This window comes from Acinonyx jubatus, chromosome B1, assembly GCF_027475565.1.
Source record: "Acinonyx jubatus isolate Ajub_Pintada_27869175 chromosome B1, VMU_Ajub_asm_v1.0, whole genome shotgun sequence".
Taxonomy (NCBI): Eukaryota; Metazoa; Chordata; class Mammalia; order Carnivora; family Felidae; genus Acinonyx; species Acinonyx jubatus.
Window position 1 is genome coordinate 114736320 of NC_069382.1, and position 18094 is coordinate 114754413.

At 39.9% G+C, this 18094-nt stretch overlaps 1 protein-coding gene across 2 annotated transcripts in view; it reads left to right on the top strand.

The window, feature by feature from the left end:
- The first annotated feature begins 4251 nt into the window (after positions 1–4251).
- The window catches only part of PPA2 (inorganic pyrophosphatase 2), an 89408-nt gene continuing 75565 nt past the window's right edge, over positions 4252–18094 (top strand). Inside the window, exon 1 of one of the 2 annotated variants that reach the window (XM_027061833.2) lies at positions 4252–4656. In XM_027061833.2, the coding sequence (XP_026917634.2) occupies positions 4482–4656 (175 nt within the window). In that variant the 5' untranslated portion in view covers positions 4252–4481. The remainder of the gene's footprint in view (positions 4657–18094) is intronic. The other variant, XM_015062616.3, reaches the window with a different exon arrangement.

The window sequence follows — 18094 nt, forward strand, 5'->3', positions numbered from 1 at the left end:
GGGAGCATCCAAGTTCTAAGTAACAATGCAAGAAATGATAAAGAGGAAAAGGTAAAGGATGATCTACCTGCCTCCTTATTTTCCCCACCCTAGCTTTATTGAGCTATAATTGACATATAACATCGTGTAAGTTTAAGGTGTCTAGTGTGATGATTTGATACGTGTATATTGCATATATATATATATATATATATATATATATATATACACATGTGTATATTGCAAAATGATTACCAAAATAAGCTTAGTTAATAGCTTCATCTCCTGACATAATTATCTTTTTTTGTAAGTGTGTGTGGTGCAAACATTTAAGATCTCTTGCTATTCTCTTAGCAGTTTTCAAGTATATAATGATTATTAAGTATAGTCATCATACTGTACGTTACATCCCTAGAACTTATAATTTGTACCTTTTGACTACCATCTCCCTATTTCCTCCACCTGCTAGTCTCTGGCAGCTACATTCTACTCTTCCTGAGTTTGCTCTACCTCCTTTTTAAAAATATTGCTCATATAAATGAGATCATGAAGTATTTGTCTCTGCTTGGCTTATTTCACTTAGCATAATGCCTTCAAGGTCCATCCATGTTGCCACAAATTTCAGGATTCCCTTCTTTCTCATGACTGAATAATATTGTTATGTGTATATATGTACACCACATTTTACTGAAGAATGTTCCTAGATATCCCACTGGTGGACTTTAGTTACATGCTCATACCTATTGTAAGGGAAGCTGGAAAGTACAGTTCTTATTTGGAAAAGTAAAAAATTATTTTGTTATAAAAGAAGGGGAGTACTGATGTTGGGGAACTATTAGCCTCTATCACCCACAAACTTATTCAATCACTTTGCAGTATTTCTATTTTGTTCTTTTACCCATTTTTATTTTTATTTATTTGTTTTGTTTTTGAGAGGGAGTGCAAGGGGGGAGGGGTAGAGGGAGAAAGAATATTAAGAATATTAAGCAGGCTCCTTGCTCAGCATAGAGCCCAACATGGGACTCAGTCTCATGACCATGAGATCATAACCTGAGCGGAAATCAAGAGTCTGCTGCTTAACTGACTGAGCCACCCAAGCGCCCCTCTTTTACTCACTGTTAAAATTGTTTATTTTCTTATTTTTAAGAGTTCTTTGTGTGTGTGTGTGTATTAAACCACTTTTTACAAAATTTATTTATTTATTTATTTAGAGAGCATGTGTAGGGGAGGGACAGAGAGAGAGAGCATGTGTAGGGGAGGGACAGAGAGAGAGAGAGAGAGAGCATGTGTAGGGGAGGGACAGAGAGAGAGAGAGAGAGAGAGAGAGAGAGAGAATCCCAAGCAGGCTCCACACTGTCAGCGCAGAGGCCAATGCAGGGCTTGAACTCACCAACCATGAGATAATGACCTGAGCTGAAACCAGGAGTCGGATGCTTAACATACTGAGCCACCCAGGGGCGCCTGTCATATTTTGATTGGCTCGCAAGCACGAGCAATGGCAACTGGTACATTTTTAAACCTGTTTATTTACCTGTTATAGGTAAGGATAATAATGAATTTGAGAGACATGCTGCTTTTACAAAATATCACACATAAATGACTACTCCACAATTCCAAAATTCTTTTATTTCCCATTAGGATAATTCAGCATTTCAGAAAATGACAACTCTATCCAAGTTAGATTTTGTATTACACTTACCAATGCTAAAAGCAAAAACAGAACTGGGATCACTATTTCATTTTTCTCTAGCTCCAACTCCTATCTCTAGCACAGTTTCACAGCTGTGGAAAATACTGGTTTTGTACCATCTTTAACGAAAGTCTTTCACTTTAGTTGTCAGCCTTCTTAGGGATGGCCTTAGCTGCTTCGCCCATGCCATACCCTTTCCAGGGAAGCCCATATCCAATTACTGGAGTATAAAGGCCCAGTGATTTTGGTTCTACTCTGACAACTCTAACTGGAGCCACTTAAGCTCCAGAATATTCTGTGGGATTTAATCTTATTCTGAGAATCTATAGACCATTAGAAAATAGCTCACAATTTTGTCTCAGTGGGGTTTGTCTTGTTGAAACATCTGAACTTCAAAAGTTAATAGAACAATGAAGCTTTTTTTTCTACATGAGGAAACAATAAAATTATACAGCCACTGTGATGTATGCACAAAAGAAACTCCCCGCCCCGACCTTTTACGGGAGAATCCGCCCTACAGATTAGCTTAAGGAAGCTGACACATTACAAAGCCACCACTGTTGACAAAAACATTTTATGATCTACAATCTAAGTAGAGAATCTAAATGGTTATTAACAATATCTTCTAGAGATCCTTTCTGGAAATTGGGTAGACCAGTCTTGTAATTTTAACTGTCCTGAAATAATTTGTGATATTGAAAGAACTCAGGTGCTCAGAAGCAAAGAATGTGAACTCAGTTCACAGTTGCAGTAGAAATATGTAGAATTCCCACAGACCTTTCCAAGGAAGTTGGACTGTTTGGAAAGAAAATGACATTTGTGGCAGACTGAAGTTTGTCCTCCATTATTTATTTTTCCCTTCGTCTGTAGTAGTATGGCTTCTACTTTGTATCCAGGCCTCTGATGACCCAGAAGAAAGGCTCCTAGATTATAGTTAGTTGTGGCCCGTAGACTAAGTGCTGCTCAATGCAATGCAAGTAAAAGTAGTTATATAGTTTCTGGGATGTGTTCTTAGGGGAAGGGGCACACCCTTCTTTTTGTTTTTGTTTTTTTTCCTCTTTTCTTACTAGGTGAAATGAAGATGTGATGGCTGGAGCTGTAGTAGTCATTTTAAACTATTAGGGTGACCTTAGCAATGGAAATCAAACACAGAAGAGCAACGAAATAGAAGTAATTTGGCTCTCTAATATGGGAGAGCTCTGTTTCACCTACCTCCAGACATTTATGTTGATCAAAATCCTGACCACATCTAGATATAAGTATTATTCTCTCTCTATAAAGTTACATGATAGCTATAGAGCCATCTTGGTAACATTTCTGCCTACAGAATTTTGTAAGTAAAGGTTTGTTTCAGCCAATTTTTAAAAAATCTTGTCTATCTTGTTAACATTGAGAACCAGGGATGTACTTGTAGCTATAGAACAGAGGGAAAAAAAAAACTAGTTTAGACTGGAATCAGATCCATAATCATGACTTAATCAATGTAACTTAATTAACAATCTGTGCAAAGATGTTTGTCTTGTAAGAGGTGTGATTTTAAGTTAGAATTATATTTTTCATGAATTTATGTATTCATTGAGCACAGGAACAGTTCACTTAGAAGCCAATTTTTATTACAGTGCTTTAAGAGATGATTTTAAAAATGCCTTCTCTTTTCATTAAAACCATTTCACTTAGTTTTCGCAAAGATCTTAAATGCATTTTTTTTTGCCTCTTTCTGTAAAATTGCTACTCTTTTTGCTTTCACTTTTAACTGAATAACAGATATTTAACATTAAGTTTTAATTTCTAATGAAAAACCTTTCTTACTGCTTTCTTCTGGATTCTCTCTTTGATATGTGAGAATTGAACTTTATATTGACAAGGAGGACATTGATGATCTTAAGGTGGAGGAAGCTCATCTGAATTGAGATGGGAAAGAATGTGGAGATACTACTTAGCAACAACTGTTTTCACAAGTTTTTCTGGAAAGTGAATAACTAGAATTTCATATGCTAATAGAAAAATTTGGTAAAAAAGGACTTCCAGGAGCAATTTACCCCCACGACAAAGGAGCCATTATTTTATGCAGGGCATGCTGCCACAACCAGCAAGGATACTAAATCTTAATTCCTAAGTGTTTAGCACATTAACAATCCAGTGGGTTGGTCAGGGTGAGATATGTTTACAAAGACCTGGGTACAGTACCAAGTGCCACTGTAGAAGTGAAAATATAAGAAAAAGAAAGGCTAAATCACCTTTAGTTTGGTTAAATAGGAAAGGCTTCATGGAGGAGATAGCATTGATGATACAAACATCTTTGCACAGAAGTTAATGTTTTTTTTTTTTTGCTCTAGAAGTCAGTGTCAAGGTCAAATCTTCACAAGGAGGTCTGATCATTCTTACGATGTTTTTGTGTGTGTGATGCTTGTCTCCTACATTGGACAGGATCTAGAGCAGCGCCTGGCACATAATTATCACTCAATATATCATTATAATAAAGATAATATTATGACAGTAAATATTGACTGGATTGGTGAAGGCACGAACGAATATACACATTAATAAGTGACCATGAGCTCCTCAGGGGTGGTGGATGTTGTCTTGTTTACCTTTGAACCCTGACCTCACTGCTCATATAACAGTGTACCTTACTGCAATTTGCTGGGCACTCCCATTTCTCCCGTTTCTCCAACCAGAGATTGGCTGGGGTGGGGGATCCAGATCCAGACCCGGGGCCAGAGTGTTGACTCCGGCCAGTAGGGGACGCCGGCGCGAGGCTCTGCCAGGACCCCAGCACCGCCCAGCGCAGAGCCGGACCGCCGTCTACGCCATGCGCGTGCTGGTGCCGCTCCTGCGCACGGGTTGGGGCTGGCGCGCGTGGGCCCCAGCTGCTGCCCGCTTGCCCCCGGGAACGAGTACGGGGCCCGGGCCGCACCGCGCCATGGCCCTCTACCGCACGGAGGAGCGCGGCCAGCCTTACACCCCCGATTACCGCCTTTTCTTCAGTAAGTAGCTCGCGGGGACTCCCGCGGACGGCGCGCCTAGAGGAGGCTCGGGCTGGAGCCTGTATGGTCCGCGCGGCCTCCTCCCTCCTTCCTTTGGGTGGCCGAGCGGCCCAGGCCGCCTGCCCGCACGCGGGGGCCCGCGCAGAGCCACGGAGCAGCCAGCGAAGGGGACGACGAACCCAACCCCCAAATGCGGAGCGCAGAGACGCAAGGCAGCCGGCGGCGCAGCGCCGAGTCGCCTTGGGCGCTGCCAACCGCCCTCTCCGAGCCGGGAGCGGAGCCCGCAGGGGCTCCCGCGGTACCCCGCTGCGGCCGCGCAGCCTTAGGCGAGTCCCTGCCGCCATTCCGGGCTCAACGTAATTTAGTCGTGGGAGGGAAGCGCAGAATCCGCCCTCTGGAAGGCTTTCTTGGGCGCGTAATCAAGCTCCTCCTCCCGGGGAGGGCCGCCTGCAGTTGGAGAGGCAGGCAGAACTTTGGAGGTGCCTCGTCCCGTGGGTCTTTTTCTGGGGCGACTCTGGCCAAGGATCTTGTCTCAGAAGCATGAATTTATACTCACAGGTTGGCACTTTGAATGCTGTGCTGCGTCAAGAGCCTAGTGGGTCTCAGGGTAGCCAGTGTCCTCCTCACATTGAACAAGCCCCAGAGGGCGACACGAATTGCAGGGCGCCGAGCTGGCCGGCCAAGTCGGAAAATGACCCGGGTTCCCGTTATTCTCATTTTTCTTTGCAGCCCCATGTTGCATCGTGTAGGTTAGCAATAACGCGAAAATAGCGAGGTTGGTCGAGTTGCTTTCATGCCTCATTGATTTCAGAGCCCTAAGGGGAGGAGTACTCTTTCTGTGAAGTCGGCCTTGCCTGATCGCCCATCTCGTAGGAGCACCAGCTTTGGAGGCTTTCAGATTTAAGCCCGAATCCTGGATTTTTCAGCTCTTGGCTCTGTGACCTCTGATGAGTTTCTGACTTTGCTACGCCTTGTTTTTTGTCTTATCTGTGAAACAGGGCTGTAAAGATTACATGGTGAAGTGGTGAATATTATATTATTATATAGTAATTAAGGAAAATATAAAGACACTGAAAAATATTTTACTTGCATGTTGGCTGAGAAAAAATATCTTGAGGAGCCTGGAGTATATGACATAGTTGACTGAGCACTGGCTTTGGAATGGAGAGTCAGTCCTTAATCCTGACTTTGCGGTATGAGCTCTCACTTCCTGTTATTTGGGCAGGTGATTGCTTCATTTCATACAGGGCCAGTGTCTTTAGTTGTAAAATAATGCAGTTGACCTAGCATTTGACCTTCAAGGTCCTTGTTGGTGCTGCCATTCATTGATTGAAGGTGTTGGATCAATATTAGATATTCTGACATTCTCTTTTGGACAGGGCCTCTATTAGGCCATCTCCAGGGCGGAATTGGCCACTCACCATGGTTGGTTTCTCTAGCTACAAGTGTATTTCAGACTCATGAGTTGTCCCTAACTAGAACGCCAGAGATATCTTTTTTACCCAGTTAGGATAAATGACAGAAAACAAGAAAAAAAGGTTTCCTGAGGTAAATGTGCAAGAATTGGAAGGAAGGGTGGTTTGGGGGAGGGGCCAGGTGGTGAGGTTGTAATTGGAAGGCTATGTGGGGTTAAACAGTTCCTGAACCAAAACACCAGATGGCATCCTTGGCCCAGGACTGTGTACTGCTTGCAGGCAGGGGTAGGACAAAGTGAAAGGAAGCCCCTTCAGTGTGAGGGAGTACGAGGAAAACCGTGAACACATTGCTCCTTTTAAGGGTGGTCTCAGATTGGGTATTTTGAACTCTGGCAGTGTCTACATGCAGCAGTAGAGTGTAGTTGTACGTGACTTCAAAGAAAAATATGAGGGGCGCCTGGGTGGCTCATTCTGTTAAGCCTCTGACTTCGGCTCAGGTCATGATCTCGTGGTTCGTGGGTTCAAGCCCCGTGTCAGACTATGTGCTGACAGCTCAGAACCTGGAGCCTGCTTGGGATTCTGTGTCTCCTGCTCTCTCTCTGCGCCTCCCCAACTCATGCTCTGTCTCTCTCTCAAAAAAAAATAAACAAGCATTAAAAATACGAGTGTAGCACCACTTGGCTGAAAAGTGTTATTCAGCATTATTAGAGTGGAATCATTTCCCACATTTCCAAATATATCCCAGTTCCCTGAAATACTACTGCATTGGGAGGTAGACCATTTTTGAGCTTCATATCTGCAAACGCGTTCTCTTTACTGCTATTCAGAAGAATCAGAATAAATGATAACTTTAATGCTTTCTTTGTTTTTTCCTTTTTAATTAGTGTGGACTTTTTAGAAACAGTAGTGAAGTGAGACAGAATGATGTAGAGGAAAAGGGATCTTGCAGGGAATCACCAGGCCCCCTTGGTGCCAGCCCTGTCCCTTTATTAACTTTCTGTGTGGCCTTGAGTGAGTCATTTAACTTATCTGTAACTCATTTTTTTAAACCATAGAAAGAGGAAATTGGACTAGATGATCATTTCCCAAACTGTGCCGAGTTGAGCACAGATGTACCATAGTTTATTATTAGGTTTCTTTAAACAGAGGGCTTCATGGTTTAATAAATGAGCAGAACACTTCCCATTTTATCACCATCTTGGAGGGTCACAGTGTGCGTATTAAACTTCTGGGAAATTCTGATGTGAAGTAACTTGTCCTAAAATTTTGACTCCTAGAGCCCTTATTTCTCATCACATTTGTTAATATCATAGTGACTCCAGAGTTTTGTGGAATTAAGTTGGGGAAGCACACATGGCATACGGTAAATATTTAACTTAGGTTATTTCCTTTTTTTTTTTTTTTTTTTTTTGAGTTCAAGATATAAGACCAAAATTCTTGTCATAATCTGTGAAGGGTGAAAACAACAAGTTGCGGATAAAATTAAATCTTTTGAATATGTCTCGATGTATTAATTCCTAGGCCTCAGTTTTAATGGATACTGCCCTGCAGTCTTTTGAATTAATTGTGAAATCATGATGAAGTTAGACTTGTTTATATGGGACCAAAGATAAGCACTGCATGTCAATGTTCCTTTGATAGTCTGTATGTTTTTGTTTTGCTAATAACTTGAAAATTCATTATTTCAGGTTTTTTACATTTTCTCAAAAGATGAATAGAAGCTATGCTTTTCATAGTTTGCACTTTTGTTACTATGGGATAGTAGGGAGCAAGTGACTGGTTTATTTAGAGAAACAATGCTGTAGGTAATTCACATTGCTTTTATTTAGCATGAGAATGAATCATGCAGTTCTTTAACAATGAATTTGTTTTATCATTTATAGTAACTATGTGCTTAAGTTAAAATTACTATTGGTTTTCTTTTAAGTACATCATTTGAGTGGTAGGTGATAGAATCTGCAGTTGAATGTACCATACATTTGAACTTACTAAAATTTTCTGTGAATAATCCACACAATGTGTGTTTGAGTCTTAAATATATGAGTTTTGTAACCTTTTTTTTTAAGTTGGCTCATACCATGGAATTTGAATTCTGTGTAGAATGTATAGAACATTATGGTTATTGTGTGAATATTGAAGAGTTATTTGTACTTGGTATTCTTCATTGTTAAAGCTTCCAGTAAGTCTCTAGAAATGCTTTTAATAATAATATGTAATAGTTTGTTGGTACTTGGCATTCATGTAGCTATTTTGTATATATACATATAACCAAATACCGGTTTTGCATTCCATTCCATTTTCTCACTTACTAATACCATTAATAAACTTACTAATACCATTAATAAACTTTGATCCTGATACAACTTGGTGTTATGAGAGAAAAACGTAGGTAATTTACAAAATAATAGAATAAAATCTCAATTCAGTCTAGTTGAAGGGAAAGTTTTGACATTGGCCATGTCAAGTGTATGTATATGGATGGGCCTGAAAGAATTCATTAGTTTATGCTCAGGGATGCAGTCTGATTTTTGACAAAGTGAAATATCAAGACAGGATGGTAGGGTGACTACAGTTGTTTGTTGGATTTTCCCTCTAATAAATTTCCTATTGAATTGATAGTAAGTGAATAAAAAAGGATAACCCTAAAACAACAAATAAGAAGGACTCATCAGAGCGGGAGATTTCAAAATATTTATGGAACATGAAAAATAGATGTAACTGTGGTTATTGATGAAACAGCATGTATGAAATCCCAGCTTAAGTATATGTGTCAAGGGTCTGTAGTTTAAGAAGAAGCCAGACTCCTTGCAGAACCGCAGAATGGTTATGGGTGGGATGTGGCACTTATCGAGGGGTCGATATAAGTTTTATTATGGAATAGCACACAGATGCTTACCATGCAGGTTTAGGACTTGTGGGATTGGCTGACTTCCTCTACAGAAATTGAAGAAAGTGTTTGGAGGGAAGTAGAACAACCTGATGGTATTGCCCCAGCAGAGCCTTCTACATTCTAGCACTTAGGCTCCTACCGACCCCAACCCCCACCCAGTGCAATAGCCAGCTTCTTAGGCATTAGGTGCCTCTCCTGGTTACACATCTGTTTTTCTAATCTCTTATTTTTATTATTTTTTCAAAAAAAATTTTAACGTTTATTCATTTTTGACAGAGACAGAGCATGAGTGGGGGAGGGGCAGGGAGAGAGGGAGACACAGAATCTAAAGCAGGCTCCAGGCTCTGAGCTGTCAGCACAGAGCCCCAGATAGGGCCCGAACCCATCAACTGTGAGTCATGACCTGAGCCAAAGTTGGACACTTAGCCAACTGAGCCACCTAGGCACCCCTCTAGTCTCTTCCTCTTAAATGTCAACGAAATTGTTAAGGATCACCCTCAGGCAGGCTTTCATCACTACTATTCTACCAAACTGCTTTTGTCAAAATGTGACTTCCATGTGGCAAATATAATGACCAGGTTTTTTTTTTTTTTAATGTTTATTTATTTTTGAGAGAGTAAGTGAGTACAAGCTAGGGAGGGGCCGAGAGAGAGGGAGAGAGAATCCCAAGCAGGTTCCGTATTGTCAGTGCAGAGCCCAGCTCAGGACTCGATCTCACAAACCACGAGATCATGACCTGAGCTAAAACTGAGTTGGATGCTGAACTGACTGAGCCACCCAGGTGCTCTTATAATGTTGTTTTAAGTTCTCATCTCACATGAATTATCAATAGAACTTTTCAGTTGATTACTTTGTCTTCCGTGAAACATTTTTTTTCTTTTATCTCTAGGATAACATTCTCTTTTATTTTGATGGCTTCTCCAGCAGTCTTCTTTTCTGGATCCTCATATTTCTGAACTCTAACTTTTGAAATGCTCCAGGATTCAGTACTTAGCTCACATCTCTCTCTCTAGCGCAAGGGTTGGCAAATATTCTGTAAAGGGCTGTGATAGTAAATAGTAGCCTATGCAGGCCATAAGGTCTCTGCCACAACTACTTAACCCTGCCTGTAGCACAGGAGCAGCCAGAGACAGTAAAAGTCTGAACATGGTTTTGTGTTCCAACGAACATTTATTTATACAGACTGAAACAGGCCATGGGCCAAAGTTTGCTGACTATAACCATTGCTCTCTGTGATCCCTTTTGGTCCCTTAGCTTTAGATACCATCTGTGTTTCCCAGATGTGTAACAGCCTGAATTTCTCTTGAACTCATTTTTACACATCCAGTAAGCACACTCTGTATCTTGAAATCATTTTTACACATCCAGTAAGTGCAGTCTGTATTTCCATTTCATTGTCTCAGAGACATCTCAAGGTTCATGTGTACAGGACTCCTGATCCCAGTCTCCACTCAGTTGGTTGTTTCTGCCCTCATATGTGTAACCAGCAATTTAGGAACCATTCTTGTTGCCTTTCTTACTCTTACCTCTCTTCTAGGTCAGTAGTTTCTCCCTTCATCTGTGCTTTTGAGATGTATCCAGGTGATGTTTACTTCTCTCCACTTGCACCCTTGCCACTCTATCCATCTTTCCCTTGACCGACTGCAGTCACCTTATTCTTTCCCTGCTGTTCCCTGTGTCCTCCTGTAGCTGCTTTCCATATAGAAGCCCCCTTGATCCTTTTGAAGTGGAAGTCACCTCATGTCCAGGCTCTGCTCAAAACCCCAGTGACTTTTCATTTCACTCTAAATAAATTTTAAATATTCACCACAGTCTACAGGGTCCTGTATGACCTACTGCTGGGGCTCCTCTCTGAATTCGTCATTTACCACTCTTCCTTGGATCATTCTGCTCTGGCCATTTTGGCCTCCTTGCTGTTCCCGTAGCATTCCTCCATGGATGTCTGTTTGACCTGCTTCCTTACTTTATTTCTGTCTGTGCTGAAATGTTACCTACCGGTGAGATCTCCATTCTTTCAGTTTAGATTTTATCCCTTCCCTTACTCCTTTCTTGCCCTTGTTTGTTTTCCTTTGTGGTACTTATTGTACCCCATATAGTTAGAACATACCTTTTCATTGCTTCCGTACCTACGCCCCTACTTGAATATAAATTTCATAAGAACAAGGAATTTGTACACCTACGACCTAAAACTGCTTTGGTATAGTATATGTGTTTGGTAAATATCCAATGAATGCATTTAAGGAAATCTTATGAATTAAATAGGAAAAAGAGAAAGTAGAAAGAAGAGAATTCGAATTTTAAGTAGTCCAAGGGGTATCCTCTGAGATTTTAGAAACCTACATCCTTTAAAAAGGAAGAGGAAGCTATGAAGAAAAGATAATCACGGATGTATTAAAATGCTGTGATTGTAGAAACAAAGGACTCTGTAGAAGGTGTAGTGGGACAAATGGTGTTGTTGTTTTAAGCCACCAACTTTGTGATCATTTGTTTTGGCAGTCCTGGAAAACTAATACAGAAAAGTTAGAATATAAGGTAAAGAAATCTAAGAATTTAAGGACCTAAGCATTCCTAGTCCCAGATGCATTATAAAATCTCAGAAAACTGAGGCTTTTATAAGAAGATTCTGCAAGTCCTGGGGCTGGGGACAGAGGAGGGAGGGAGAACAGGTCACCTGCAAAGGAATGATAATCAAACTGGTATGTGACTTACCAGCATAAATGAATGCTTAAGGACTGGAGTAGTGCCTTAAAAATTCTGAGAGAAAAGAATTTTCCCCCTACAATTTATCCAGACAACATTAATCTAGACTGAAGACCAAATAAAGATATTTCAGACATTTAAGGACTTGGGAAATTTACCTTGTATGCATCCTTTCTTACAGAACACAAATTAGGGATATGCTCCAGCAAAACAAGTAAGTAAACCAAAAAAGATGGATGAGTGCATGGGGTCCAGAAAACAGAGCTGAGCTGGAGACCAAAGAAGCAAAATCTTAGGGTGCCAAAAAAGCATTCAGTCCGTGTTGCACCAAGAGGATAGCGATTTCAAAGGGAACTGTATAAAGAGAGAATTCCATAGTCTCTGTGGAATCTGTGAGGCATTTGAATAATTTATAGATATGATTGTGACTGACAATGGAAGAAACATAATTAGAAGCACAAGTCAAAATAGAAGCCAAACAGGAAAGGAAATTTAACTGTAACACTAGGCCAAAAATCAGCACATAGACAATGCTTCTCAAACTTACTTCAGTGTAAGAATTATTTGCGGGTGCTTGCTAAAAATCTAGATATCCAGATCTCTTCTTAAGATTCTGATTCCCCGGGGCCACCTGGTTGGCTCAGTCGGTTAAGCGTTCAACTTCAGCTCAGGTCATGATCTAACGGTCTAGGAGTTCCATCCCCGCGGCGGGCTCTGTGCTGTCAGTTCAGAGCCTGGAGCCTTCTTTAGATTTTGTCTCCCTCTCTCTCTCTGCCCCTCCCCCACTCATTCGCTGTCTCTCAAAATATGAATAAACGTTAAAAAAAAAAAAAAAAGATTCTGATTCCCGGGTCTCCTGGGTGGCTCAGTCAGTTAAGCCTCTGACTTCAGCTCAGGTCATGATCTCACAGTATGTGGATTCAAGCTGCTCCGCATCTGGCACTGTGTTGACGGCTCAGAGCCTGGAGCCTGCTTTGGATTCTGTGTCTCCCTCTCTCTCTGCCCCCCCTTGCTTGCTCTCTGTCTTTCTCTCTCTCAAAAGAAATAAATAAAACATTAAAAAATTTTTTTTGAAAAAAGATTCTGGTTCCCTAGGTATGGGGGTCTAAAGACTTTTCTTTTTTTTTGACAAGCACTCCCAAGTTTTTCCTATGATTAGAAAAATTTTGGAAATACACTAATAGGAAAAGCACAGAAAAATTCAGTGTGATTGTAGAACATTTATCAACCTTGAAATGAAAAAAAAAATGAAAATGCAGAAGATAGAAATTAGGAGAGAGAAAGAAGAATGAGGAGAATGAGGTAAAAAGCCAGTTAGTAGGGTCAAGAAATACTGTGTTTGGTGGAACATTGGAATCAAGCTATAGTGTGTTAAGATTGGTCAGTAGAGAATTTAAGAGGAATACGTTGGGGTCAAATGAAACAAAATTATATCTTAGCATTGGAAACAGTAGATAATCTCTAAAATTGGTAAAGTAAAAAATTATCATACAAATATATTATTTAGGGAGATGTAGATAATCACTAGACCTAAGGTAAGTTAAAGAGGTGAAAGTAGGTTGTTCTAAAAGTGGATCTGAATTAGAGAGAGGTGGGTACTGATGTCATTTTTTTTTAATTTTAATTTTTTTATGTTTATTCATTTTTTGAAAGACAGAGACAGAGCACAAGCAGGGGTGGGGTGGAGAGAGAGGGGGACACAGAATCGGAAGCAGGCTCCAGGTTCTGAGCTGTCAGCACAGAGCCTGACGCAGGGCTCGAACTCACGAACTGTGAGATCATGACCCGAGCTGAAGTCCGGTGCTCAACCGACTGAGCCATCCGGCGCCCCCTGATGTCATTTTTTTAACCATGTACATGCATTGCTTTGTTTAAACAACAAAATAGGTATTTAAAAAGCAAACTGATAGCAACAACTTGGTTTTAAATCTAAAGAAACAACCAGTCTGAACTTCATATAGTGAAGTTCTCACTCAAGATTTATTACTAATTTATTATTCTGAGGCTCTGAGAAAGGGCTGCCTGTACTGTGCCTCAGTTCTGTTACCTTTACAAAGTGCCATACATTGCCACAGTGCTTGCTGCATATACCACATCTCTCTGTCTATGGTTTGTATGTATAATATAGATTAACCTTTTTGTTGTATAGAGAGGATCAGGATAGATTCTACCTATCTTTAAGTCTACTTTTAGGGGCTCCTGGGTGGCTCAGTCAGTTGAGCTTCTGACTTCGGCTCAGGTCGTTGTCTCATGGTTCATGGCTTTGAGCCTTGCATCAGGCTCTGTGCTGACAGCTCAGAACCTGGAACCTGTTTTAGGTGTCTCCCTCTCTCTCTCTGCCTCTTCTCCACTTTGCTCTCTTGCCCTCTCAAAAATAAATAAATAAACTTAAAAAAAATAAATCTACCTTTAGAGATTCTTCATACTCTTTATATGGAGCATACTAACACCTCATAGCACTGACCTTAGAAAACTTTTAATGGGTTCTTGTTCCTTCCTTTGTGCATTAGGTCAGTGATTAGCTTTCTGATAATGATGCCAAGAGGACCTTTGTCTTTGCACTTACTGGATAATGCTTATGTAGATGATTTAGTGCATTCCCTTTCTTGGCTGTGGATATAGCTCACTTTTAGCACGTTTGTATTCCAGCATCTAGTACGTTACCTTTTACGTACAAATTGTACATTGGTCAATTGAAAAAATTGAGAAAATTAAGTTTCAGAGAAATTGAGTGGCTTTATCAAGCTCAGTAACTAGAAGTCAGGCTCTTGATCTCTGTATTCATTGCTCTGTGTGAATTTACTGGTGTATTGCTCATCAAAGCATTATCATTATCTGACATTTAAAGCCATATTTTATTTTTATTTTAGTATGTGTAATTCTTTTATTCTTTTTTCTTCATTAGTACATTTTTATTTATACTGTTTCGTGATCCAGATGGCTTCCAGTAGGTATGGTTATCTGAGACCACTCATTCACTAATAACTCTTTTTACCTTCCAAGATGCCAATTAGATACCACTTAAACATATGTATTGGCATTACCATAGTGTTTGAATATGATGTTTGTTTTTAAAAGTTTATTTTTTTTTTAATTTTTAATGCTTATTTTTGAGAGAGAGAGAGGGAGAGAGAGAGAGACAGAGACAGAGAATGAGTGGGAGAGGGGTAAAGAGAGAGGGAGATAGAATCCAAAGCAGGCTCTAGGCTCTGAGCTGTCAGCACAGAGCCTGATGCGAGGCTTGAACTCACAAGCAGTGAGATCATGACCTGAGCTGAAGTCGGACGCTTAACCAACTGACTCATCCAGGCATCCGTATTTTTTTATTTTTTGACAGCACACACGTGTGCTTGTGCAGGAGAGGGACAGAGAGAGAAGGAGAGAGAAAATCCCAACCAGGCTCTGTGCTCATAGTGCAGGACTTGATCTCTCGAACTGTGAGATCATGCATGACCTGAGCGGAATCCAGAGTTGGATGCTTAACCGACTGAGCCACTCAGGCACCCCCGAATATAACATTTAGATTGCAATTTAAAGAGATAGGTACCTAAGCACACTTCACAAATCTTTAGCTTTTAGCAATCACAGCTTAGGCTAGTCCCATTTTTCACTCAGACTTGAGTAACATGCATTCATCTTAAATCTTAGTTTGTTCGGGCTTGTCCCCAGTTAACAAGAGCATTGGAGCTCTAGAGAAATTTAACACCAAATCAGTGTACTAGAGGTATTTTTCACTCTTAATTACAAAGGCAGCCCAGCTATTTTGTCAAATTTCCTATACTTCCTTAATTTTAATAATGAAGTTCCCTGGTCTGTGCAACATCTTGAATTCTTAGAGCTGGGATTATTGTTAATTCCCATCACAGTGATAGGTCTCAAACGTAATTATTGATATAATCTGCTAAAGGATTGCATTTTTCTCAAAACTGCCTTACCTTTGTGACTTAAAGTGAAGAATTACAGACTGATTGCTCATTGGAACAAGAGCTTCCATTTATACTTTTTTTAAATTAAAAAAAATAATTTTTTTAATATTTGTTTATTTTTGAGAGAGAAAGACCGCGCGCACATGAGCAGGAGAGGGGCAGAGAGAGAGAGAGAGACACAGAATCTGAAGCAGGCTCCAGGCTCTGAGCTGTCAGCACAGATGCGGGGCTCAAACTCACGAATGGTGGGATCAGACCTGAGTTGAAGTTGGATGCTTAACTGACTGAGCCACCCAGGCGCGCCTTTTATTTATACTTTAATACATACTTTCCTTAACTGATTTTTTTTGCTCCATATTTATTTTTTAAATTGCATACATTAGTTCACTTTTTTTGTGTGAACAGTTCTGAGTTTCGATAAAATATAGATTCATTTAAATACTGTCATAGTCAAGGCATAGAACAGTTCGTTACCCCGAAATAGTTTCCTTGTGGTCTCTCTTTAGCCCCCTTACCCTGCACCCTCAAGCCCTGGCAGTCACTGATCTGCTCTTTATCCCTATAGTTTTGCCTCTTCCAGAATGTCATGTAAATGGAATGGTTTGAGTCTAGCTTCTTTCACTTGGCAATAGTTCATTCTTTTTTATTTGGGACTAATATATCATTGAGTAAAACACCCATTAGATGGGTATAGCAGAGTTTATCTGTTTACTATTTGTACATTTAGTTTGCTTCCAGTTTTGATTTTGAATAAAGCCACCTATAAACATTCACTTATAGGTTTTCATGTGAACATAAGTTTTCATTTCTCTCGGTCAAGTGCTTAACAGTAGGATTTCTGGGTCAAATATTTAACTTTATAAGAAATTGCCACACTGTTTTCCAAAGTGTCTGTATCATTTTCAGTTTTCACTGCCATAATTTATTTTAATAGAAAATAAAGGTGACCCATTTAAGTATCTGTGTTACTTATAGAAAAGTAAATAATCATGCAGCAAACTGATAATTTCGTTTCTTGTGTTACTCATAGAGGATTTTAAATTCAGGCAGAGAATTTGACGTTTGATCTGGTATGGAAAAGCATTTTTTTAAGATGCATCTTTTTTAACTAATGAAAAGAGCTTTATAGGTCATGGCAAGATTTTTATATACTTTGTCACTTATGTACTCTTAGTCATCTTTATCCTACCCTGTACATGATCTTTCATGCACAACTCCCTTGTTCCTAGAGTGGGAAAAGAAAAATTACATGAACTTTTTGGACGGAAAAATGAAATTGTAATAGAGGTGTATTTATTGAATGCCTACTAAGTGCTGGGTACTTTCTGGATGCCTGGGACTGAGGAGAGAGCATAACAGAACAAATGAAAACAAACAACAGAAACTCCTTCCTGCAAGAACTTTAGTAATAAGTGCTAAGGAAAGCCTGTGAAGCATGAGAAGAAGAAATGCAGTTTTGGTGGAGTGAGGGCCATTGTTAAATTCTATGCTTCTCACTTTAGTGGGCTGACGCCACAGCTTGTTTTTGTTTATTTGAATTTTATTGTGAAATAATTTCAGATTTGGCAGAGTTGCAAAGATGGTACAGAATTCCAGTATATCTCTTACCAACTTTCCTCAAATGTTAATATCTTTCATTAACAGTGTATATTTTTTAAAACTAAGAAACCAACATTAGTACCAACTGTGAACTCCAGATTTTATTTGGATATGACTAGTTTTCCCACTAATGTCATTTTTTTTCCTACAGAATCCAGTTCAGGGTACCACATTTTACTTAGTTATTGTATTTCCTTACATTCCCCCCAATCTAACAATTTCTCAGTATTTCCTTATTTGTTTTATGAGTTTGAGACTCTTAAACAGTATTGGTTAATATTGTGTAAAACGTCCCTCAGTTTGGATGTATCTGCTGTCATTCTTGTGATGAGAGTGGGGTTATGGGTTTGGGGGAAAAATACAAGTGAAGTACATACCCTTCTCATCGCAGCATATCAGGAGGTACATGTTATTAACATGACTTTTCGCTGGTGATGTCAACTTTGATCACTTGGTTAAGGGTACTTCTTGCCAGAGTTCTCTAATGTTATTGTTTTTCCCTTTCTATGTTGAAGTGAGTCAGTCATTAAGTTTAGTCTGCACTCTGGGAGAGCAGGGTAAGCTTTCCTTCTTGGAGGGGCGACATCTATATGTATATATTTCTTGGAATTTTTTGTAAGAAATGTTTGTCTCTTCTCCCTCATTTATTTATGTAAACAATCATTTATTTGCATTAGTGGGTCTCTTGTATTATTTATTTAATAATTTGGTTTGTGATCGAATACTCTGTTATTTGTTCCTCAGTTTGTTCCACCTTTGACCTTTGGGAGCTCTTGTAGATTGGCTCCATTTCCTTACGACATACCGCCAACCTTTTGTTTCTTTGAGCACTTGGTTGATTTCTGGTCCTACAGGATCCATTGGGTTCATCTTGTATACTTTTTGTCCCAGCCTTAGAATCCGCCTCT